The 27103-nt window shown below is 31.6% G+C and overlaps 2 protein-coding genes across 7 annotated transcripts in view; one reads left to right on the top strand and one right to left on the bottom strand.

Moving 5' to 3' along the window:
- LOC126809827 (U3 small nucleolar RNA-associated protein 6 homolog) overlaps positions 1-27103 on the bottom strand; it is a 135420-nt gene that overhangs the window by 62394 nt on the left and 45923 nt on the right. The gene's annotated exons all lie outside the window — the stretch shown is intronic.
- On the top strand, positions 600-21756 carry LOC126809829 (uncharacterized). Of its 6 annotated transcripts, none has more exons than XM_050534624.2 (2): positions 600-895; positions 19209-21756. In XM_050534624.2, the coding sequence occupies exon 2, from the start codon at positions 19270-19272 to the stop codon at positions 20110-20112; it is 843 nt and encodes a 280-aa protein (XP_050390581.1). In that variant the 5' UTR covers positions 600-895; positions 19209-19269; the 3' UTR covers positions 20113-21756. The 6 variants fall into 6 exon arrangements, with proteins under 6 accessions (XP_050390581.1, XP_050390580.1, XP_050390582.1 ...); XM_050534623.2 differs by lacking the exon at positions 600-895 and adding an exon at positions 949-1356; XM_050534625.2 differs by lacking the exon at positions 600-895 and adding an exon at positions 3648-3712.

Raw genomic sequence — 27103 nt, 5'->3', positions numbered from 1 at the left:
TGTGATATATGGAGGAAGGAAGTAATCAACTTATATCATATCCCCAACATCCAGACGAAACAACAAGACTTTTGATCTACTGAGCCATAAATTTCTTTCAAAGATAAACTTTAAATCATTTTAAAACTGTTAATATTCCAAACATCCATTTAACATGGAGATGAAAACTGATCAAAGATCATTTTATGTGCTTTGGGTCATTTCTAGTTTTATTTTTAGACTAATCTATTTATAATTCGACCAAACTAAAGTCTTTAATATATTCTCTTTAATCACCACTAATCCTTTACCCGGCCCATTTCTTCTTTTTCATCTTGCCGTGAAATAATAATCTTTATTTGCAATTGTTTTCCTTTCATACGTTCTTTTATAAATTCTAGATAATAATAGCATATGTCAACGCCTGTAAAAATAGTACGAAGAATGCCCATGCTTTCTTTTAGGGAAACAATGTTAGTTTATATTTGCCTTGCCTTATGATGCTAACAAAGGAAGGCAGCTTTATTGTAAACGATGTACGAAGTATCTTAGAGCAATATTTTGTCGTCTTGGGTAAAGTTTAGCAAACAGTGGTCATGGAAGCATGATCGAGTTGGATCTATCATAATACATTATATAGAGTCGAGTGAAGACACAGAGATGGCTGTTCATTGAAGCGGAGAGTTTATTGGGGTTATAGAGAGAGAAAAGAGCAGGTTAAGAGAAACAGCCGGTATAAAGATCAAACAAGACCAATTCTCAGGTGTCACAAAAAAACAACAGCTCACGATTCGTTTGGTTTATAACTATTGATAGAGACAATTCCTGCAAAAAAAAGCTACATGGTTTGTTTGGACTTTTACAATTGATAGTCAAGACTTGTGACTGTTTTAGACCTTCGATGAAGGGCTGATCGGTAAGTGAAAGAAATATTCATCTAGTAGTTAAGACTTGTGACAGTTTTCGACCACGATGAACGGCTGATCGGTAATTGAGAGAAGTATTCATCTAGTAGTCAAAACTTGTACTGTTTTTGACTACGATGAACGGCTAATCATTCAGTGAGAGAAGTATTTATACCAATAGCATTCTGGTCGTTAACAACCAGTAACATCAGACTGTTTCACTTCTGGCACAGTCCAAGTTATGTATATGTACCTGGCCTGAAGGAATATTACTTGTTTCTTACAACTCAAACTAAACAATAGCACGGAAACTTCTTCTCCACACAGTTTGTCGTTAAACAATGGAATTATGACGGCCACATGTGGAGCTGTGTAAATCATATGAACTGTGTATAGTGTAAAGTTTATTTTGGTGATATACTAGTTGGACATATTACACTAATATAAGTACAGCTCGGAATTAAACTATGAGGTAAGGACGGTTGACATAATGATGTAGTACTATACAGTATGTCTATAGGGAAGTGTTTTAATCGTCAATTGAAATTATAAATCTTGTCATTCAATTATTTATTAATAATGAAAATTATAACGTAGGCCCTATCTTGAAATTATAAATCTTGTCACTGAATTATTTATTGAAAATGAAAATAGAAACATATCTTGAAATTATGATTCTAAATGTCATTGAATTATGTTTTAAAATGAAAGTTTTAATAATCAGACAATATCTTAAAATTATAAATTGAATATATTTTTAAAATGAAAGTAAAATAGAAATAGGGTAATGTTTCTTTCACATGTTAAAATATTTAACCTAAATTAAATCTAAGCAGAAATGAAATAAATATGAAATGTTCATCCTCAACATCTACACAGAAATGAAATATGAGATGCCTAACTTCATCTAAATTCTTTATTTGGCTAATAATGAAACTAACAAGATATGTTTTGTATGAAACTGAGCGGAAAATGGAATGATGGTTAACAGGCGGAGACTTTTGTTGCATGTGCAGTGTAAGGGTGAATTTTGCCTGGACAGCAATGGTTCTGTCTAATCTTCTTCAAATTCCTTTAAACAAGAAACCACGATTTCTTTGGGGGTCCAATATAATTGACTAAACACAGTTTTCATATTAGCCCAGCCCGTGGCAGCTTTGAAAACTGGGTTTGAACATCCTGAAGGTTTTTCTGGGGCGGCACACCAGTAGTCAAACTCAGAACGCTGACAGGAAATGGGGTTTAACGTCATACTGTTCTGCACCAGCACGGCTAATGAAGACAGACGTATGCCATGCAGTGTGCTATGAGAGAAATTTTGCCCAGGCAGCAGCGCTACGGCCCACTTTTTATATTGAATTCCAACCATCAAGAGTTCTTCGAGTACACAGGATCTCCAGACACACAGGAAAAGTAAGATACCCAGTATTAAAAAATTTTCTGATAAATATTTTTTTTTAAACATTTACCATTCAAATTCAAAAGTAATTACCAGAAAATCTTTTTTAATAACTATCTGTTTTTGTCAAGGAACGAAAAATAATTAATAGTGAAAAAGTCTGTCGAGAAAGAGTATCATGTGTAAGAACAGAACCTGATTGTTATTTTTACAGTTTTGTTGTGATATTAACCTGTCTAGGCCATACCTAAAATAGATCTTGATGACAATAACAAACTACTAGGCAAATGATACGCTATTTTAACTTACAAAATACTCTTTGTACTAATGACAAATGTATTATATGTCTTAAATAAATACTGTTAGGGTCAGGGTTATTGAATTTAAAATTAAATCAAATTAAAGGGGGTGGGGGGATCTGTCATTGCCCAAACCTCATTCTTCAGCCAAACCTCAAAACTGATCTGATGATTCGATAACCTTTCAGTTCAGAATTATCAAGTTTTATTCACATGAGGGTACTGGAGGGAAGAGGGCATTTTGCATATAAATGGGTTAGTTAATTAAACACGTACAATAGAGTAACTTTCCTTGAGACAAGTATACAAACTCCAAACAATAATCAAACCACAAATTCATTTCAAAGCTGCCTAGTTGGTGCCGAAAGTAAGACATTACAAAACCCATTTCATTTCATTTGAAATTTACAACTCTAAATCACCTGAATTTCACTTTCAAGAGCTAAATTTGCATTAATTTCCTCTTTCTATTTATCTCCGTGGATTTAAAATAAAATTTTTAAGATCTATTGCTTCATTCAAGTGTAACTAAGCGATGGACGTATCTTATTTCACCTAACCATTTAATTTATTGAAATATACAAATCGTAAAATAGTGAGTTACAATGTTGATGATCAGTGTATGTAATAAAGAGTTGTGTGATTTGACAGATCTTTAGAATATTTAAATAGAGTGATTAAGATTTATGAGTCATATTACTCGATGTGATAAAAGTAGGAATGTCTCATCAAGGTGTTTCATATTATATATCTTGGTAATTAACCTTTCGTAGTACAGACACAAACTTGTCAATTTTTACGACATTTCTCTAATATATGGTCGAACAACCTTCAGTGTATTCAGTTGGTAATCTGAATCTTGATACGAAATTTCGATTTTTAAAATAACGTTGAAATATTGAAAGTTGTAGAAAAAGTGAGTCTCGTTGGCAATTGTTACGATATTTCTCTAATATATGACCGAACAACCTTCAGTGCATTCAGTTTTTGAAATAAATTTGAAATACTGAAAGTTGTAGAAAAAGTGAGTATACTTATTGGCTATCTGTTATTGATCGAGACTCAGCACTACTGTAAAACATCAGACATTCTGAAAATATGCTAGAACCTTCTCCAGTGTCCACTAGTTGGTGAGTTCCAAGTTAAAATTTTTGTTACAAGACCATCTGATAAATATTGGAAGTAATTTACACATAGTTCACGAGAAATGAAATAAGTTTATTGTCTTATTTTTCTGCACCGAGTGGGCTAATGAAGACAGGAATATAGATAATATATCACAGGTTCATTTAAAATCCATATAGATATTTTAAGAGATCAAAGATCATGGAGCAATGTTTTTCAAAATAATGTTTAAGATTACAGGTATGTCAGTTTGGAACACTTAAATACGGAGCTACTAGATTTATTTGAGAGAACCACAAAAAAGTTATATTTTTAAACAAATTGTCAAATTATAATATGTGTGTTAAAGATACATTATGGGAGATTCGATAACGAGCTGTCAGTTCTCACTATAATAGTTAAAAACTAGATAATGTAAAGGGAATTTGCTGAAAATTTCAGTCAAATTGATACACCCTGAACTGAGAATTTAACAATTGAATTTTGGGCCTCGCCTCGATTATCATTACTAAAGTCGGTACAATAAAAAACATGGTCTCGATTATCCATTTTTTTATTTAATCAGCAGCAGCAGACCGGGTTCTAATCCAGTAAATATCACAGGCTAGCAATGACATCAAGAGTTGATTATGGTGTGAATAAGTTCATTAATGTCTAATTAATAATTTAGATAAGATTTCCGGCCTAAAGAAAGACCTGCAATTGGCAGATTTAGCTCTTGCATAATGTATGTTTAAAATAGCTTTATTTAATATCTCTCTCTTCCACCCTGATGATATCTTGACAATGAACTAATGTACCATAAAATATTTTGTATTTTATTAATTTTGATGTTTGACCCAAAAAATAGTGTATTTTCAAAATTGTTAAATGAACAATATGAACTGATGTGTCTGTGTAATTTATTTAAGTTCCGCTTGTGAAGTGATATGACCATCACTGAACTAATGTGACCTCATAAGCACTTTCAGTTGTTATTAATTATGTTTTTAATTATGTTTTTGGCAATGTCAGTCTGGTAGGTATGTCTACCTGTTAATAAACAAAGGTGGTATTTTTAGTCTGAGGTGATAGTTTTAGTAGATAATAAGTAACTAAACTGATATGACATTTTTATGACTTGAAGACATTCTTCCTCACTCTTTTAGTTCACAGTAATATAATTTGTCTGACATTAATATCAACACTAGATTATATATAATGGAATCAGTCCATGCAATCTGAAATAAAACCAGTTGTGTATGTTACAAGTATTTCATGCACTATAAACAGATGCACTGCTAAAAATATCATCTAGTCTGTAAATATCAAATATCAATGTTTATTTGCTTGTTAATGTAAGAAATATTAATATCACTTTGCCAATAGTGATAGATTGAATTTATGGATCTAGATAATTTAATATTCAAGTTTTACTTTTGTCAACTGCAACATAATTTAGCAATTAAGCACCACATAAAACACAACACCTAGTTTATATTGAAATGAAATGAAATGGGGTGTAACGTCTTACGTTTTTGCAACGACTTGGCAAATTAAGACGGACATATGATATGAAAAAACAATCACTGGTTTATAGCACCAGGTTTTAACAAGTTTTCTCTTATCAAAAAGAACATTTGTTGGAATGCTGTGTTATATATGTATACAAAACAACCAGTGATTGTTTTCCATATCAATTGTCTAGTGTTTTTTAACTGTACAGTTGTTCTTGAGAAAGTAAAGTCAGCTCTACAAATACTTCAAACTCATTATATTCACTAAATTTTGGTAATTTCATTTCTTATTCACGAAATTTTAGTCTGATGAATTTTATCTGTATCGAGATGAAATCCAAAGACTTTCTGAATTGAACGATAAAAACCCAATAAAATTTAAACATTTCATAAAAAATATGCAATGAACAGTTTGAAGCTAAACAGAATATCCTTCCATTATAAGTGACCATCTTCTTTAAATCATTTAAATAACCAAAATAAAATGAAATGAGGTTTAACATTCTATTATTCTTCGCCGACTGGACTAATAACAGGCTAATTAAATCATGTTGCAAATTAAAGTTATGCTATTGTTAAGTGAATAGATGAATATAGAATAGGGCGACCATCTTCTTTAAATCATTTAAATAACCAAAATAAAATGAAATGGGGTTTAACATCCTATTATTCTTCACCGACTGGACTAATAGCAAGCTACTTAAATCATGTTGCAAATTAAAGTTATGCTATTGTTAAGTGAATAGATGAATATAGAATAGGGCGACAACTTCTTTAAATCATTTAAATAACCAAAATAAAATGAAATGGGGTTTAACATCCTATTATTCTTCACCGACTGGACTAATAGCAAGCTACTTAAATCATGTTGCAAATTAAAGTTATGCTATTGTTAAGTGAATAGATGAACATAGAATAGGGCGACCATCTTCTTTAAATCATTTAAATAACAGAAAAAAAATGAAATGGGGTTTAACATCCTACTATTCTTCACCGACAGGCTACTTAAATCATGTTGCAACTTAAAGTGATACTATTGTTAAGTGAATAGATGAATAAATTGTTTGCATACCTTGAAACATGTTTATTGTAAGGACAGGTAATAGAAGACCAGACATGTGTTATTATTATGTCTGACTAGAGGTTCGCAGTAAAGTATGGTATAACAAACATGGTATACGAGGTTGCTGATGGTATTTGCTTAATCTTTTGATTTATCATCCATCAGCTCTTTTCTTCACTTTAATGATATCTGTCTTCAAAGCAGATTAAGGTAGGCGTTATATTTCAGTATTAGTTTAAAAGATTAGGAAAGGCTAGCTTGTGGATAAGAAGCTGTTAGGTTTTACCGCCTTGCTTCTAAAACAGATTAATGAGATTAACTTAAGTCATTTATTGGTAGTGGTAAAGAGATTAGGATTATGTGTTAAAAGATTAATCAGGCTATATAGAATCAATTAATACAATAAACCATATACTTTTAAACTTGTACCTAATAAAAATCTGGTTCAGCAAACCTAAACTATAATTGTAACGTCTAGATTTGATTTTCTTTTTGTAACTCTGTAACACTTTTCAATTTTTATGATCAAAACGGTGTGTTTATTGCATTAATTAATAGCTGAAACTATAAAACTTGGTGTTAGAACAGACATAATACTGTTGAAGTTTATATTTACTGTGTATATATCACTCGGCATAATCCTGTTGAAATTTATAATTTATGTATATGGTTTTAGAAAAGGAATATTAGATGAAACCATAAAACTTTGTGTTAGAACAGAAATAATCCTGTTGAAGTTTCTAGTTATTTATGGTTTTAATATAGGAATTAGTTACAATAGAGGAATTAGTTCTTTAGAGTCTCAAAGAAAGTTATATAACTAAATCCCATTCTAAAACCATAAATAATCAAATTAGTTAAACATACATTGTATACAGTACATAGGCCCTAATGTTACTCTGAATTTTCAAATTTCGAATTCATGAATTAAAATAAATTACATGTATATACATAATCGGCTAATGTTAATACTTAAGTTGGTCAACAGTTTTTTTAATGCTTTTCTTTGACGTGAAAGACCATCAAAAAGAAAATTTGCTCATTTACTTGAATATCATTAAAAATCCAGTTAATAAAGCAGTCTAATTGTATCATAAAACAAAATTTACTGCTTATTGTAAATGTTTGAATTTTGATTCTGAAATGAAGTAATTGTGTCATTCTTAAACAAATTCATAGTTAGTCCGTAAAATAAACTAGAGCTGTTTACTTTAAAAGAAAAGAAAAAGGTTCAAGCATATCGTACATGTATTATAAATATAAGGAGGAATTAGTCTGATGTTTGTCGAGGATTATTGGATTATCTTGGAGAAAGGTTATAAAAACACAGATCTCTATCTTAAGTCGATGACAGAAAACAATCATGCGCTTTTTTCAAATACATGAAAAAGTTTTGTATTCTCAGTGACGACTCTCAAGTTATGGGAAAGGAAAAAAAGTTCAAATAGACAAATACTGGTCTAGACAAATGTCAAGATTTTAAAAGCTTTTTTTTTAATATTTCAATAGGGTGGCCCTTGTTACGTATTAATACAACCGGCCCTATTATTTCACATAGTCACTTGGCAATCTATTTAGTGCAATCAAATAAGCTCTAATAATACTTGTGGTGAAAAAACTCCCAGCAAATATAAAATTGTATGAATTAAAATATTTTAGCTATACAATTTATGGACTATTGAATAAACAAGGCTTTCTTTTTCTACCCTCATCCAAATCCTGAGAACCAATTATTACAGTAATAGAAATAGGTCATATTACTGGCTAGAGACAAGTTTTAATACCTCTCTCATTCATCAATTTGATGTGTGTAAGTCATTCTATAGGCTCTATATAGTATTAATATATCATTTAATAATGTTTTATTCAATAAGAATCACACATAGACACATTCCAGTTTACAAAAAAATCCTATGCATTTAGGCTACAAAATCTATTGAGCTGTCTGTATAAAAGAGACGGAGAAAATGAGGTTTAACATCCACTTGATACAAACTAAGTCATTTCGGGACTAAAATATGGTTCAATTTTATTTCAATAATTCACTTGCGCGTATGGGTCTTTATCAGTGGGAGGAAGCCAGAGGGTCTGGAGATAGCCCATGAGGTTAATGAGGTGACTCTATTCCTCGACACGTAGAAGCATGGAATTGAAACCACATCACTTGCCTCAGAAGACTTAACTGCAGAACATGTCCTTTAAATGGTTCTTTTTTTTTTAATCAAAAAATTAAGATGGTTATTTAACTGATTTAAATTTAAAAAAAAAAAATTAAAACAATAGACTTAAATTCAGAAGTGTTAGGAATTTGTTCTTTAGTTCACGTACATGCGAACTTGTAAACAAAAAATTTCAACAACAATAACATCGGAGAGTTCAATAAGGTTAGCTTTTTTTTTTTTTTTAATTCAATGTTTTGATCCTTGCTATTTCCGACTTTGCTTTACCACCCATTTATTACAATGGTTGTACAAATCTAAGCTCACTTCTTTTTTTTTTAATTCAATGTTTCCATTCTTGCTATTTCCTACTTTGTCTTATCACCCATTTATTACAATAGTTGTACAAATGCTGTGGAGGACATTGTTGTTAGTGTTAGATCATAACAGGTTTTTTTTACCCCGCTCTTGACTCTGTCTGCCAACCTGGACGGGTGCATGTTTTATTTTACAAGTTAAACAAAGTACGTTTTTTTAACCTGTTTACCTTTCAGGTACATGGCATGCCTATAGTGCATCTATGGTGTTCCTTCTTTCTTTATACAAAGCTTTGATGTTCACCATAAATTTTCTATCAAATTTTAACAAAATTTTGCACAGTTGTCGAACGTTTCTCACGATAGAAGATCATTTTTTTACAATTTGAATGGATGTAAGATTTTTTCTATTTATTATTTCTGGCCATTACGTATAACAAGCTTAGTTACCCAGCATGGCATGAGTGAAAAATCTCCATTTTTATACCATCCATAATAACACAATAATCATAAATTGTGATTCTCATCATTAAATAATGCACCAAATACCAAATTATGCCGTTAAATTTCTTGTCAAACAATCTGATTAAAACACAGATCTTATTTCGTTTCGTTTTTATAGTTCAAAATATCGTTTTACTAGTCTTTACTACACTAGGATCTGGAAGAGTTGTTATATAACAGGCGTTCTACTTGATGTGAGGAATTAGCCAATGAAACGGTCTGTTACGGCAATTTCTTGGCCTTTTTATGCACGGAACTGTGGGTAAACCACTAGAAACGACAGCAATCAATCAATATCTGACGTCATTGGGACAAAAGCCGCTCGTTTGACCCCTGACGTGAACTCCCACTATAACTTGTCAGATCTTCATGTAGTATAAAAAACGAAACAAAATATAGATCTTTACTTTAATCAGATTGCTTGTCAAAAAACTATTGATTAAGAAGTTATTCTAAAACTTATAGGTTAAATTGCTTTGTTTCCTATAACGATCAAATAGACAAACAAGCTTTCTCTTTATATACAGGGGCCCGTCTTCATTAGCCCAGTTCGGAGCAGAACAGTAGGACGTTAAACCCCATTTCATTTCATTTATATACAGGGGCGTTGTTTGGCTGAATGGTTAGCGTGCGCGCGCTGTATCATAAAGTCTGTCATTGAGTCGACTGGCATGGTTTCGAATCCCCGGTTGTACGTGACAAGGAGTAGGGTCGCCTGTCCAACCTCGTGGGTTTTCTCCAGGTCCTCCGGTTTCCTCCCACTGCTAAAGACCCCGATGCGCAAGCGAATTATTGAAATAAAATTAAACCATATAGTAGTCCCGAAATGACCTAGTTTGTGTTGAGTGGACGTTAAACCCCATTTCTTTCTCTCTCTCTTTCAGACATTATTGAAGAATGTTTAGTTTTTATTACATATGCCTTTAAGTCTTAATTTCCTCTCTTCCAACAATCTAACTTCAGTTGTCTTATAATATGATATTGCTTAGTTACAGGCACTAGCAAAAAATTTATTAATTTAATGGTTGCTATGCAGGAGTGACAAAATAAAATATTCTTAATTACCAAACCACATTAAATCTGTTAATATAAAGTTTATTGCCTTAGGTCAACAAAATGAATTGTGGTGGACAAGCCTATTAAATTCTTCAGGAAAAATACTTATTTAGGAACAAAAAATATTTTCAGAAGCTTTTAGTTTCAAATATTTAAACAGGCATTATGCAAGAGCTAAATCTACTTATTGCAGGTTTTCTTTAGTCAAATGTTACATAAACTATTAATTGGACATTTATTCAAATCTAGATGTCATCAGATACCTCTGATTTTAAGTAAGTTAGTACGGCTTGGCCATTTAATGATTTAATTTAAAAATGGAGAAGCGAGGCTAAGATTCGAATGACCAGTACAGTAGTTACAATAAATGCACACATCTTGTCAAAACTACAACCATTGATAACTTTGCTCAAAATTAAGTAATTTGAATGAAATTTTCAATATATTTATTTTTCATTATCTATTTTCGAACTATTATAGTAAATATGGCCAGCTCTTTATCTAAATCTTACATAATGCATCTTTAAGTATTCAAATGTAAATGATTGAGTGGGTAATTTTATTGATCAAGACCTTGAAAAACTAAACATTAAATTGATTTGGCCTAATAGAAAGTTTATAACAGACTTGAACTAAGTGAACTTGATGACGAGTAGTAACTTTATTCAATACATGCCATCTAATAGTCACTTTTGAAGGTGTTACAACAATACTAATAACATTTGGCATTCTGAGCGTACATTCAATTGTACTAAATCATCTAATTATCTATTGAAATTAAATCAATAATATGTCAATCGGTTTGATTGGTTATTGATTAATTGATCTGTATATAGAAACTTACTGAATAAAACCTGTCAATCAATATACAGGGATGATCTAGAGATATTTCTCATATTTACTTTCTTAATCTATTCATAATAATAAACTCATATACTTTCTTAAACTATTCATTCATATTAAAAATATATTCAATACAAACCAGGGGGGAGTTGGATGGCCAAATGGTTAGCACGTGCCCTATCATAAGGTCTGTCATTGAGTCAACTGGCGTGGTCTTGATTCCAATGACAAGGAGTTGGGTCGTCTGTCGAACCTCGTGGGTTTTCTCCGGGTCCTCGATATAAACATTAAAAAATAGAAAATGTAAAGAGAATATGGTGAAAATTTCGGTCAAATTACTTCACTCTGAGCCAAGAAATACTCATCTCAATAACATTAGCCTCGATTGTCATTGTTCCCATTTTTACTATAATAAATAAAGTCTTGATTATCCATTTTTATGGTTAATTATCAGACCCATCGAGAGTTGATTATGGTCTTGTCATGTTAATAAATGTATAATTAATAGCTTATATAACATCGAAGACCTAACGAAAGACATGCAATAGGCAGATTTCACTCTTGCATAATGTATGTTTAAATTTTTGCAGACGAAATAAACAAGCTAATGACACCTATATGTGTTGGGTAAAATCATTGGGCGGACCTGTTTATAATCTGATTTAACCCAAGTGGGATAATTACCTACTGTTGATCAATTAACGTACATTAAGCATGGATTAAGCAGTCAATATCTAGAAGCAACTGAAAAATATCACAAATATATATCCCTTTGTACACTTTCTAAAGTTGTCAATTCTAGGCTTTTTTTTTAATTTTGTAAATGCACTTCAAAATTTCATTAAATCTGACCGATTATTGTAAATTATCTTAACCCTTGTATGAAAACCTAGAAGATTTGATCGCTTTAGCGTATTTTAGTTGGATCTGGTAATACGTGACGAAATAAACGACCATTTTGTTTAGATAGTATTGATTATGTTGACGTCTCCGTTTATTTGTGTTTATTTGAAGATTATGTGGGATTCTCGGATCTCCTTCTATTTCTAACCAGCTTTTTCCGAACCCTGTTTGTTTTGTAAGTTGCGATGCGGAAAACATTTTGTTTACGACCAGATCATTTTGGAGAGCTATCTCTCAGTAAATATATCGTGATTCCTCATTACAAAATTCATAAAGCAAAAATCCATGGCTTTTAGTTTTCTTTGTGATTTTTACCTGTGTAAAATGGGTATGACAATTTAAGTTATATGACGGAAAACTGTTAGGAATGACTTGTGGCTATTACACGCAGGGTTTTGGAACTGATTTCGAACAATAGATCATTGTTGTTGCTATGCTTTTGAAATAAAAAACTGTTCAGCTTTAAAAATGTTACGAAGATCAGATTTCGTCGAAAATTGCATCTCGATTATATTGAAAGGCGAAACTATGAATGCAACGCGTTTCACCCCAAACTGAACAAAGAAGAGAGTAAATTATTTGGTGATAACAATCTTGATTTTTGTTCTATTATCCCTGCATGATGTATTTTTTGTTGATAACATTTAGTTGTATGTTTCGTTTATTAGATGTTTTCACCATTTTAACACCTTAGAACCTGACAAATGATATGTGTTACTTTTGCTTCACTTCACATAATAACTGTGGTAGGCCCATTATGTATTCACGTCTGCTACCGTTCTCTTAAAAAAAAAAAAAAAATATAACCATGGACAGAAACAGATACACTTGGCGTTAAGGTATGGTTTCAAAATTTATATTCCAAATCTGTTGACGTGGTATTCCATCTCGTCAAACTAAAAATGGGTGAGATCTTTCTTTCTAATTTTTGATAAAATAAAGAAATGAATAGTTGCTAGTCTGATACCTTTTTCCTTCAAAAACATGAATATACATGGAGAGAGAAATGGGGCTTAACATCCACTCAACACTACTAGGTCATTTCGGGACTAACACATGGTTCAATTTTATTTCAATAATTCGCTTACGCGTAGGGATCTTTAGCAGTGAGAGGAAACCAGAGGACCTGGAGAAAACCCACGAGGTTGGACAGGCGACCCTACTCCTTATCACGTACAACCAGGGAACTGAAACCACGCCAGTTGACTCAATGACAGACATTATGATATAGCACGCACGTGCTAACCAATTGGCGATCCAACCTCCTGAATATACATGGACACGGACAGAAATGGACAGATACACTTGGTGTATAGATATATATATGATGTCAAAATTTATATTCTAAAACCGTTGGTGTCTTGGTATTCCATCTTGTCAAACTAAAAACAGGCGATATCTTTCTAATTTTTGATAAGATAAATAAAATAATAGAGGGCATTTAAAGAATCAAGGAGCAAATTGTACAAAGTGGTACTGAAATAAAATTGAACCATATGTTAGTCCCAAAATGATTTACTCTCTCTCTCTCTCCGGAATTACTCTCAAAAGAACATTTTTCCAGCCCTTTTTATTGCTTTCTGCAATATTAGTCATCTGTTAAATGATGTCAAGTTGTAACAATTGTATTTTATTTTAACTGTATAAATATGGACACAATGGGCGAAAAATTCCTAAAAACACCCACCATATTTCTACAATATGAAAAGTGAGTTTTTCATTAACAACTTCTTTTTTTCCCGATGTATTCATATTTCTACAGTAAACCCTGCACCTGCTGTGTTTCAGGGTTTTCATAAAAAGAAACTCAAGTGTTTTTATATCTGGTAGATTTCTCTGGGCCCAGACGGACACTGCTAGAAAATATCTGAAAATTGATTTCTCGGTCAATTCAACTTGAAAGAAACGCTATTAATCTTCCTATAACTGCTCAAAGACACTAGTTTTTTTTGGGGGGGGAAAGATTAAAAATAACATCCCCCATTATAGAATTTTGTCATATTTGTTTGATTCTGGGAGAAGATTTTAATCGTAAAATCCTTAGCTTTCATTGACATTTATATCAAGTAGCCTTGATGCATGACAGTTCTCTGGAATACAGATAACTAAAAGAACAACCCAAATCATGCTTCTAAAAATAAAACTGGATTTCTGGACAGTCAGTTTTCTTCTGTCTAATGAAAATGAAATAAAAATTTACTTGAAACATTAACAGAACACAATTTTCATGGGTTCGTTTGTAGGGTTTTACGTCTGCTTCAGTGATTGATAACGCAGGCAAAGATGATTTTTTTTAAGGAAAACAATCATTGGTTTATTCTAAAAGCACAAGCGCTAAATGCCACTCACTTAAAGATTTTGTCTGAAACAGTTTTTGTTCTTATCCTTATAATCAATAATGTTTAAAATTTCTAAAAAATAAAAATATCAAAATGATGTTTTTACTTCAAAATAACTATTTCTAAACACTTATCTCTCAAGAAGTACAAATTACTTCAAAGTTATAAATAAATACTCTGCCATTTTGAAGTGTGAGTAATTATATGCCAAACAACTCTTAGGGTTATACAAATTTAATTAAGGAATATATGTAATTATGTTTGAGTTTCAATTAAATAAGATGTACTAATGAATTTATCTGTGTGGGCTAATCATAAGAACAAATTGCTCAATGACAAACTTACACAAGTCAGTCAACAAAGAAAATAGCTGGTTTCTTCTACCAAAAGTTTGATTGCATTAGTAATTAGTAAGTGTAAGATTTGGGAGATTATATAATAGTCCTAATGTCAACTCCAGGTAGCCAAACTAACTAACATAACAGTTATTACATCCTTATCCAAACTTGAGTGTTCTCAGCCAATGAGAATAGGGGTCATGGGTTGTCAGGGTCAAACTGTTAGCTAGCTGATTTAATGGTTGGCTAGTTCAGGTAGGGTATTGTGTGAAGTACCTGGTGTAATACAGGAGGTTAAGAACTAGCCTCTGTCATATAAAGCCATTGATAAGCTTGACTTCCACCAATATACATCAGTGTAACACAGCTTAGTTCAACTCTCGATATTGTATATTTATCATATAGGATTGTAGCAGTTTAACTGGACATAAGTAATTCACCGTGTATATTGGATATATTTAAATACTATACTATGAGATATACTTCAGACAAGGTAAAGATATTTAACTTTAAAACCGGTGAACTGTGTTAGTATTGATTAAAGACACCATGTGTCGACCCAAACTTGGGTGGTATTTTCTACATCTGTAAACACCGGTGGTAAAAATTGTTTAATAAAAACTCTAGAAATCAATGACAATACACTAGAATAAGTTTAACACACTATTTTCTACACCTGGTAGCTCTTTTATCTTTTTATTAACAGGTTGATTAATAGTATTAGAAAAATATACATAACTCATTTTTATTTCATCAATTATTTCATCTTGTATGTTATATGTTATCCCTGTAAATCTAGTATTTTAAAGTTTTACAGAGTTAAGAAATTCACAGGACATTTAAATATTTATCATAGTATTTCTTTGAGTATTTTCAAAAAATTTATTTATAATAATTGTTATCAATAAATTTATTTATAATAATTGTTATCAATAAATTTATTTATCATAATTGTTATCAATATCAATAAAAAAAATGTATCAGAATTCATAAATACTATTAAAAACACTGCTAAAAGACAAACCGGTGCCAGATATAAAAGAACACTTTCTGTCATGCATGGTTCAAACCCTAACAAGTGAAAAACCAAATAATAGCTTTCCAACATCATTGAACTTTCATGGTTCATGTACTCTTAAATTATATAAGACTTTAAATCCTTTATGATAATGTATTAAAGAAAAACTTGAGATATTATCGCAAATTGCTCAAGTTATTCAACTGTTGAGGTGTGGTGTAGTTTTGATTGATCTTTAATTAGCCATGATGTCTTCAAAATATTTGACGACATAACGACATACCAAGATTTATTTCTATCATTTTGTGAAATACTTAATCTATAAATAGATTAATAGTGAAAGGATATAAAAAAATATCCCCGTGATATAAGTGTCACACCAAAAATTATGGTCTCTATGCACCTGTTTCATGTAGAGTGAGGTACAGTTTATCAGCCAATAATAATTAACAAGCCAGGTAAAGTCACATCAAGAGGATGACATCAGTGCTTTTTAATTAGGTAACTCAATTAATAATATAAAACATGAAGTTAATTAGTGTGATAATGATTGATATTCTAGGTCCTAGGTTAAGTTGGTTGAGTTAAGAATTTCTAGGTCTACATAATATGGACAAGAAACACAGTCTTTATCAGGCCTGAGCTGAAAATAACAGTCTTAGTTGTAACTGACAAAATGTCTGGTAGTATTCATCTAGTATTTGACACATTGGGCCAGACATAACTGTATTAATAACACTAATTAAAACACTGAAAAAAAAGACACAAAGTAACATAGAGAGATAGAGAGAAATGGGGTTTAACATCCACTCAACAAGAACTAGGCCATTTTGGGACTAACATAAAAAATAATATGGTTCACTTTTATTTCAACAATTCACTTGCGCGTAGGGGTCTTTAGCAGCAGGATGAAACTGGATTACACGGAGAAAACTCACGAGGTTGGACAGGCAACCCTACTCCTTGTCACATACAACCAGGGAATTGAAACCATGCCACTTGACTCAATGACAGACCTTATGATGTAACGCACATGCATTAACCATTCGGCCACCCAACCCCCGAAATGACATAAAATCAAAGGTTCAACATCATTCAGTATGTTAACACATTTCAGAAATATTTCATCCTTTTACTGCAAATAATCTAACCTAAATAATTCATACATAAAAGAAAGGTGACTACTGTATTATATCAATTTTTAGATTTTCTTTTTTTTTTTTTTAAATACTATAAAAATAAAGGTCGACATTATCTGAAAATAGACATGGTAGTTTAATTCAACCTGTCAGACTAAAGGTTTTGATAAACGAGTTACATGACGATTTATTCAAGGTTCAAATTATTGTCATTCCTCACCTTTAGTTGAAAAAAGTTTTAAAGAGTCAATTTAAATTTAGCATGGTATTTGGATCAGGTCATTAATATTCATGTTTTTGACATCACTGCTCATCTTTAATTAGTATGTAAACAAAGCAAATGTCATTAAGACATTTAGTACTCAAAACATTAAGGCAAATACTCTGATCACATTCTTAACACTTGAGATACATGAAGCAAATTATATTCAATTTTGACACGTTCTGAGTATGCCAGCCCTACCTGTACTAATGACAAGGAAAACTAGAATAGGGAAAAACAATAATTTAATACGGATTATACATGCAAGTTCGTGACACTGCAACACCAGTAGGTCAATACAGTTGTACAATCCATTACTAAAGGTAATACTAAAAAGGTAACAGTAACTATATCTAAAGGATGAGGGTATGATCTAATTACAGGTAAAGGTAAATTCATTTCCTTCTGTATTTAAATTTCCTACATAAAAATTACATAACCTATTACATATTTTGATATAAATGTCATCTCAATTTATAATATAAGGCAGGTTGCACAAAAAAATTAATTTATTACCATGTATGTAGACATTGGTTTAATTTAATAGAACTATGATAAAAACTAATGTTGATTTCAGTCCAAAAATGGTTCAATTATGTTCAGTATTTCCAGAGATTTGATGCATTGAAGATTTTGCAACATTCAGTATTCTCTGCAGACAATATAAAAAAGCTTATGATGGGCTTCATTTTAATCTGAAGCTAGGATATTAATCTACTGTTTAATATTTTTTATTAAATGAAATGTTAAATAATCAATTTGACTTTAATTGATTAGTGAAACATCTTTTTAGGACTAAGATATTAAAATATTTATAGATGTATAATTGATCTGGTACAGGAGGTAGATGAGACAACAGGGGGTAGCATCTGGTACTATAACTTATCATCTATTACATTGATCCAAATACTATCTCATTACCATAATCACCACTAGCTGTCACTCAATACCTATAATATTCACTAAAGATAAAACTAAATAAAAGACAGGTTCCATGCGAAACTATTTTAAAAACTATACAACTGAAAAAAATATAAATCTATTGTTTTTGAAAAAATCTGTTATGCAATCTGTAAATAAAAAAAAAATTCAAAACCGTACAACTTTTACAAAAATATAACTACATGTACATTATTATCCAGTGATATTTCTAAGCGCTTAACAAATGTCACAGTTTGTAGTAATATTTAAGCAAGTGTGTTTTTAACAAAAGTTGAACTTTCTCTAATTGTTCTTGGTAGCTTATTCCACATATGGGCACCATTTATAGGGAAAGATAATTTTCCTCTGAGTCTCTTGTAACGTGTAAGTCCTATTCCTATCAAAATAATACAATTTAACCAATAAATAGCAGTCTACGTGTAAGTCCTATCAAAATCATAAATCATAAATCTGTTAAAATATAGCAGTCTATCTTAGTCTATCCTATCAAAACCATAAATCTGTTAAAATAAAACTTTTATCAAATACAATACATGAGGAATCTTTATCTTTTAAAGATGTAGTCAAGTAGATCAAAGAGAAAGTCAATTAAAACATCACTTAGTCTATCTATAAGGTAATCTATATTCTGGGACAATACAAAAATCTCTGTGTTCAAAGTGAAACACTAGTCTTCCGTCTTACAAACATCATGTTACAAACATATCCAGATAAACAATCTATGATGGAAGATGATAACTAGCTGTTATTGTAGGTAAATCAGATAGACTATGGATTTCATTTCAGTAATTTTACACCAATTATATAATATTGACCATAGATAAACTCGGACATAAAAACCATGTGTAAAGCTAACCAATACGAGATCATGTTACAATAATGAATATTCTAACAGATTTAATAGACAAAGGTGTGGTATGTAAATTCAAGCGACCTGGGGTGATAATTGCCCTTTATCTTATCAGATAGAATGTAAGATTTTGGTATGCAAGCTGACTAGTGTCTGGATTTCAAAGTGAAAATCTCACGTCACATGAAGTCAATTAGTTAACTTATCTAAAGATCTAAAGAATGAATTAATGATGTAACTAATTTAATTCTTTTTTTTTCTATGTTTTTCAGGTTTGAAACCAGTTTTATGTTTATTTGGATGTAATAATGGGTGTGTGTTATAGCAGTCAGAATGACTAGTAAACAAACCATGAACTACCTGTTTTATGTCGGAGTTTTAGTACCTACCATAATTACCGTCATATTATTCGTTGTCTTCATGGTGTGCTTAAAACGGATTAAAGCACGACGCGATGTGCTATACAAAAAACACGATCCCCATGGTCGTATGAGAGAACTTGGAATACCCTTTGTGCCACCACCTCCACCTAAATTTGAGAATTTACCGCCGCGTATTCAAGTGGATAGGGATGGTGCCGATAATACTGGTTATCAAGTTAGTCGAAGTCCCTCCACAGAAAATGAAAGTGCTGCAAACAACCCTAAAGGTGCTCGTCCAATGTATAATGCATGTCCCGATAGCGGCATGTCGGGACTTAGTGAAGTGACCACGTGTAAAGACAGACCTCGATCTCAAGCATCACATAGTTCTACCGATTCGGAAGATTCAGGATTTCGTAGTTCGCGATCTGGACAATATCTTCCTGGTGCCAATCAATCGCAAGATGTTCCATTACTCAAACCGATCAAATCAAATCGTGACTCTGTGTTAAGCCAATCTGTGAGATTTTCAAAATGTGAACGGACACCAACGAAGCACTTAGCCCATGATGATCTCGCGATAACACCAACTTGTACAATATCCAACAACAAAAATCAAATTAACTTAAATGACATACAAGTAAGCAGCCATCTTAGTTGGCAATATTTACAAAATTTATCTATGAGAAATCAACCCTGTCAACATCAAAACCATCCCCCTCAACAACAAACTTTTACGATGGCACAAATCCATCAACAAACGCCAAAAATACAGGAACAACCTGAAAGTGACTTTGGATATTCTGTGGTCTGATCCAAAACGGAATGTTGAAACTAATTCCCATTGAAGACATTCCTTGGATTAAATGTACTAGTCTTAAAGTGTGTGATGAATTCCTACAGGAGTTACTGTGAACTGTTATCTATTGTGAGGAAGAGTATGTTGTATATTATTACGGACCAAAGTCATCAAACAGTACTCTTTTAACATATAATGTATGTATATTATTATTGGCTAAGAACTAACTCTCAAAGAGTAATTTCTATAGACGATGTTATCCAGTAATAAGTATTTGAATTAATGTGTAAGTGTATATATTTGTTGTTATAGTTTTTGTATAAGAATTAAAACCACACAGTATATGTATAAATGTCCTGTTATTTAAAAGACCCAGTAAAATAATATTATATATTTTCTAAGAGAAATTTACATGGGGTGTACAGATAAACACTTTACTGTATAACAGGGTACGATAAAAAAAAAACTTTCTGATTGTGATAATCTTTCAACTACTGAAATAAAAACAGCCATGCACGTTACAAGAATCCCAAAAATAAATATCAGTGTTTTTGGTCAAGACGTTTACATACGGTGTGTACAGATACATGCTTTACTGTATAACCAGATACGAAAATTAACTAATTGTAATAATCTACTGAAATAAAAACAGCCTTGTGTTACAAAAATACCAAATACAAATATCAAGAATGTTTTTGATCAAGACCTTTACTCATACGCTTAAAAGTAAAAATAAACATACAAGACAAAATTAGGAGTGCACATTAATGCAATTTCATTCATTAAACTTTACAAGAAAAGTGACTCTTTCTGATAATACAGTATAAGCACGTTGATTATTGAAAACTGTTCAAGATAATTAATGCCCAATAACTGGATTTGTTAAAATGAAAAATGAGATATCTAATTGTATCTGAATGTCAGCAAGCGTGGATTAAGCCATGAGAAATTTTATATTTTAGCGAAAATGTGTATGATGCATCAAGCCTTTAACACATGAAAAATTTTCCTGATAATATTCGGAGGTAGATTATTTTAAACGTTTCTAAATAATGCCCTTGACTGCATTTCTACTTTCACCTAAATGTCAACCATCAGATTAAAAAATAATAAATGTTTATTTGAAAATTGCTACAAGTATATAATGAAGATGAATATGTATTAAAAAAATACTTATCTTTCACACATTCATTACCCAACCCTCGGGTATATATATACAGATTGATTAACTGTAAACTTTTACGCTACAAATTACGGAGACAACTTAATGATACAAGTTCTTCAATCAATGGAGAAAAAAAACATTTGATTGATGAATGAATTACACATCGAACAAATTTAATGTCCAGTTCGCGGATAAAGAAGGAAAAGACTCGCCAAGTTAAAAAAATATCTGAAGTTTTTGACAATGACTGATATGCCAATTTCTATTATAAGATGAAATCTTGCTGTAGTAATCCAGCAGTTTTCCCATCAGTTTTAGGACAATTTAAGATCGAACACGAAAATGCAATTTCCATATTCAAATCAGTGGATAGTTTGGTTTTATTTCAGTAGTTGTAAATATACGGCAATGAATCTCGTATATTTGAACCTTATGTCAATTCTCTTCGTCTATCTCTCTATCACAGAATCTTTTGTTTTTTTGTTATTTTGTAATATTAAATGATATAAAATATAAAAATATATAAAAAAAGAATTTCTGCTTCATTTTTATTTATAAATGCATGTATAACACCGCGATAGTGTGTTATGGGGAAGGGAATATACGGTAGAATATTAAGTTATTGTGCTGTTTATGATGCAACGAAATGGTATATGAAATAGTGCAAATAAAAATAATTTCCTGGGCCAGATTTACCAATAGGCATAGTAGGCCATTGGTCTAGGACCCATGGTATCTGGGGGCCTACTGAAACTAATTTGTCGTACAACGAGCCAGCGTTCTACCTTGTTTCAAGTGTACACCGTGAACACTGACGAGTTTAGTTTGACCTAGGACCCACAAGTATGGTAGATGTAAATCCGGCCCCGATAATTTAATTTTTCTGGAAACATTACTGGAAATTCATTTCCTGCAATGTTATTGTCAAATTTGACATCATATTCATACACACAATAATTTGAGTGTTTTACAGTACAGAAGTCTGGTCTTAGATTATCATCAAGTCTAAACATGTAAGAATGCTGATCACTATTATTAGAATTATGAGGCATTCATGTACAATGTCATGTACATGTATCTTTATTGTGGTTCCATGAAAGTAATATGCAGAGTCCCCTTAAAGATTCTGCATCGATGAGAAATTACATGTAGTTAGAAAAACAAATTTGCTATCCAAGATGCCCAGATTGTTTGTTGATGCATCTTTATTAAGTGGTTTCATGAAAAAAAAAAAAAATATAAGACCTCGAAAAGACTTTTCGGTGATTGAATTCCCTTCAAAAATATCAAATTGTGTGAAAATATGTCCTCATAAAGACTGTGTGAATGAAACATCCTTCAAAGATCAATTAGTTTTTTAAAATTTGTTCTCAAAAAGACTTGGAGTGATTGAAATACCCTTCAAAAATCATATTGTTTTAGTAAATTGTTCAAATCCATCAGAACTGAGTTTTAAAAAAAGCATTGCTATCGGATGGGACATTCATGCATATTTATTGTGGTTTCACGAAAATTTGTCCTCAAAAATTGTTTTCGGGAATAATTTGTCCTCAAAAATTGTTTTCGAAAATTTGTCCCAATCCATGAGAACTGGGTTTAACAACAATTTTTCTAACCCTGATCCCATATAAATCATCTTTTACGTGTCCATAACATGTTTATGAGGCAGGTACATCAGTGAACCTCTAACAAACTGGCCCAAAAAACATGACAAGAAATAATGGATGGTTTAGAATTTTTTAAGTGGACATGTAAACGTCTGACTGGCTTCAAATAACCATCTTGATCTCGAACAACAGGAGGGGGAATAAAAGGGATATCAAGATATATGGGAGGAGGTATTAAGGGGGATTTAAAAGGCTTTAAAGAAATACATTATTTTTATATAGGATTTGTTGACCAAATGCCAATTATACCTAATTACATTATATATCATCAACCGCCATTAACCTCACAACAGCAATTACATTTTACCAATTGTTAGACCAAATATGGGATAAAGTTTCACCTTTTTGACATACATGTAATTTACGTAAATCTCAAAAGATTTCTTTATTCACTAATATGTTTAAAATGTATTTCTAATTTCAAGTTCTCTTCTCTAAGGCCACACCAATTTGATTTTTGATCTTTGGGAACACCCTTTAAAATTTTCCTTTTTTTTTTGTCGGGAAAAAGACTAATTCAAAAACCAAATATACTCAGTTGCAATGTTCAAAAGCTTTTAGTTCAAAAATTTGAAATTGTAAACAAAACATCTTTCATGTGATATAAGTGTGGCTTCTTATTTATCAACACCACAAAGAACCGAAAATTAAACTGGTTTGGCTTTACTTATAAAATTACCACTCTCGTCATCTATTTGTTTCATATTGGATAGCTTTTCAAAAAAATCTTCAAATTTGTTATGGCTAAAAAAGTTACATGATAATTTTAAATAGAATTGGCAACGATTCAAATATTTCTCACATTCTTCAAATAGTTAATAATATGCCACCCATTATTTGAAAATCTCTCTCACCACCATATAATAAAAGGGGAGATTTTCGGACCAACATCAAAACTGACTTGGAGTAGATCTAAACTGTTGGTGCAAGTACTTGACAAACAAGTCTTCATCTACTATAGTCTTCAATAATTAGTCCATTTACAAACCAAACGGCTTGTTGACTTGTTGTATGTGCATGTCAACAAAAAGATGAACTGTGCGTGGGGTAAACTGTGACCAGCGGCCCTTTTTATGTTGGTCAGCGGTAAATGTCATTGTTTTATCAGACTAACGCTTGTTTATTGAGTCCAATATATATGTGAGAAATGAGTAAAAAACATGGACATTACTGGCGTACTGGACAGGCAGTGTCCTACTATTTAAACGAGTTGTCAAACACCGAAAGTTTCTCACAAGTTACAGCAATTTTAAAATTCAAATATGAGAAATATTTTGTCAACACGACTACATTAGTGTGGAGCAGACTTGACGAGAGCCCTTCAACCTGTGTAAGCAAGCCTAATAAACAGGTGCTATCTCATAACCTGTCACATGTTGGCCTACTCTAATATTATACTAGTTTACACTCCCACGAAATGTTCTCTCTTGGTCTTTACAGCCAGATGAATAGAGAAAGCTCATAATGTCCCTTATTAACATTAACTAGATGTGAAGATAAAGAAAGTTATATCTTGTATTTTTTATAATACGCTTTAATTTTATATCATGACACTGTATAGACACTGCTTGTAGGAATATACACTGTCCGTTTTATTCACCCAGTTGGGACAGAAAAGTATGACCTTAAACTAAAACGGTTAAACCCAATGCTCTTGGATCCATTCACTTGATTTGATATTTGTTCTTTATTTTTTACAATGGTTCAGTTTTTTTTTTGTGTTTAGTGCTGTCTTCCTGCATTTACTAAGATACACTGTAGGGTACAACTCACGATAGCTGTTACATACTTAATAAAGACACTAACCATTTCAATCTATAAGGAATAATATTCTAAGCAATATTTTTTACTATACACATGATTCTTCTGATGTCTTGTAAAATTTGAAAATGTGTATGCCTATATTTCACATCTGGTCTCTTAAAGATACATTAGTTAAGAATTTAATAAAGAGTTGGTCATTCTTGCTATAATAATTCAAAAATAGATGATAAAAAACAAGAAAATATTGAAAATTTCATTCAAATTACTTCATTCTGAGCCAAATTATCACTGTTTGTATGTGTGCATAGTCGTAACCAGGGGACTGGTATATTCGAGACTTAGCCTCACTTTCCCATTTTCAAATTAAATTTTTAAATAGCGAACCATTCTAATCTAGTTAAAATCTCGAGTATCCCATGCCATCAGAGTTGATCATGGTCCTGTTTTGTTAATAAATGTCTAATTAATAGTTTATATAACATTTCAGGCCTAAAAAAAAGACCTGCAATAGGAAGATTTAGCTCTTGCATAATGTATGTTTAAGGGAGCTCCTTTTTTAAAAAAAAATAATTATAATATCAAATGAACAAAGCCCATACAATTTATAGCCAAGAAGCATACATTCAATTTCAATTCACAAACAAATAGTTAACTAAGTGCTAGGAATCAGAAAAATTGCACTAATATAATAAGTGATTTCTAAATTTTCATATGAGTCTGAGAGCTACTTTCGAAAATTAACAGAAAACATGGTGTACAAAAGTAGTAGATTTGAAAAAAGTTTTATTTTCGTTGGATAGAAAGGGAAGTGAATATCAATTCAACTTTTAATGAATAAAAATCAATTTGTAATTCCGACAAGACATGCAAATCTGTGTTTCGAAATCCATGTGGTGGAGACTTTAATAATCTGAACTTATCCCTCTACATTATTAGATATAGAATTTACGTCAAATATCACGTTAACAACATTCAATATTATTGGCCTTGTTGACCACTAGTCTTCTAGACACTTCAATATCGAGAGTGTGTTAATCTATAAACGTGTTCCAGCTACACACAGTAGCCTACTCAAGGCGGTCAAAATCCATGGAATTAGTTAAATAGTTCCCCGATGAGGTATAACATCAATAAACTTTATCTATTGAAATCTGGGAAGCGATTCTAATATTGACAAGCAATCAGTCTAGCAGATATCTGTGTATCTCTCGAAAGATAATGGACGATAGGAACTACTTGATTCCTCGGCTCGCAACATAGATCCACAATACCATCTTCTTCATTCAACCCTAGATTAATTCCAACACCAAGAAGGACGCCTATACATTTATTTTCTGTGTTACTAATTGTCTACATCTGATATACTAAACAGCCCTCCAGACTTATGTCAACGAGAGGATCGAGACCCAAATTATCTTTGAACATAAACTTACAGTAACCATCAATTTCTCCAATCAATATACCTACTTCTATAAAACTACATTTAATCTGATAAATATAGAATACCTCATTACAAAATTATACACTTTAAAGTAACAATATGTCATTTGTATTTTTCCTTAAAATTTTAAATTTGTCACGGCTTACTCAGAATGATTTTTTAATACATTGAAATAAGAAAACATAATCAAAATACCAATGCTAGATAACCTCCTGCCTTGGATTCAATCTGACTTAAAGGCTCAATACCACTCTTGTTGTAACTGAATATTTTACAATATTCCAATTAATTGATGATACAAATTTCATCTTAACACACCTAATTTAAAAAATTGGAAAAATTCAACTAAATGATTTGAAAAGCCTGACGTAAAGCTTTTCAAATGTGACTTGGATTTAAAAATATTTTTGAACCCTCTGGACAAGTAAAATAGGACTTAATGGATAATTTACACAACAGGTAGGACACTAACACATCTAGTACTTAGAATAAGGCTATTTTTTATTTTCTGGAGCTGTCAAGTCAGCAAGAGTGTTATTGGCCCTTTAAAAAAAGGTCTATCATTTTCACTACAATATCATATTTCTAACGGCTTAATCCATGCTAAAATGTACTCAGATTGATTATTTAACATTTAATTAAGATAACGTGATACAAAATACCAACATTAGATAACCTTTTGTATTGGATTCAATCAGATTTAAAAAAGGCCTATCGTTACTGTTCGCCCACAACAAAATGACAACAGGCTTATTACATAGCAAGCAGCATAGATCAATGAAATTTCAATTCAAAATATTTTTGTAAACAATGAACAGAATTGAACCAATTTTGGACTGATATTCCTATTAGTGATTTATCTTTCACAATAATCCGACGTGTTCCCCCCTTGTCAGTGATGCAGGACGGAGGGCCTGACAAGGACAGCTGTCAAATCGTTTGGATGGGACAAAAAACAAGGTCCTGTTT

This window comes from Patella vulgata, chromosome 2, assembly GCF_932274485.2.
Source record: "Patella vulgata chromosome 2, xgPatVulg1.2, whole genome shotgun sequence".
Lineage (NCBI taxonomy): Eukaryota > Metazoa > Mollusca > Gastropoda > Patellidae > Patella > Patella vulgata.
Note: the sequence above shows the minus strand (reverse complement) of the source record. Positions and strands in the feature narration are given on the sequence as shown.

What these genes read in the sequence shown, in the direction of transcription:
- LOC126809829 (XM_050534624.2), top strand. Translation starts at nt 19,270, where the DNA reads ATGACTAGTAAACAAACCATGAACTACCTGTTTTATGTCGGAGTTTTA.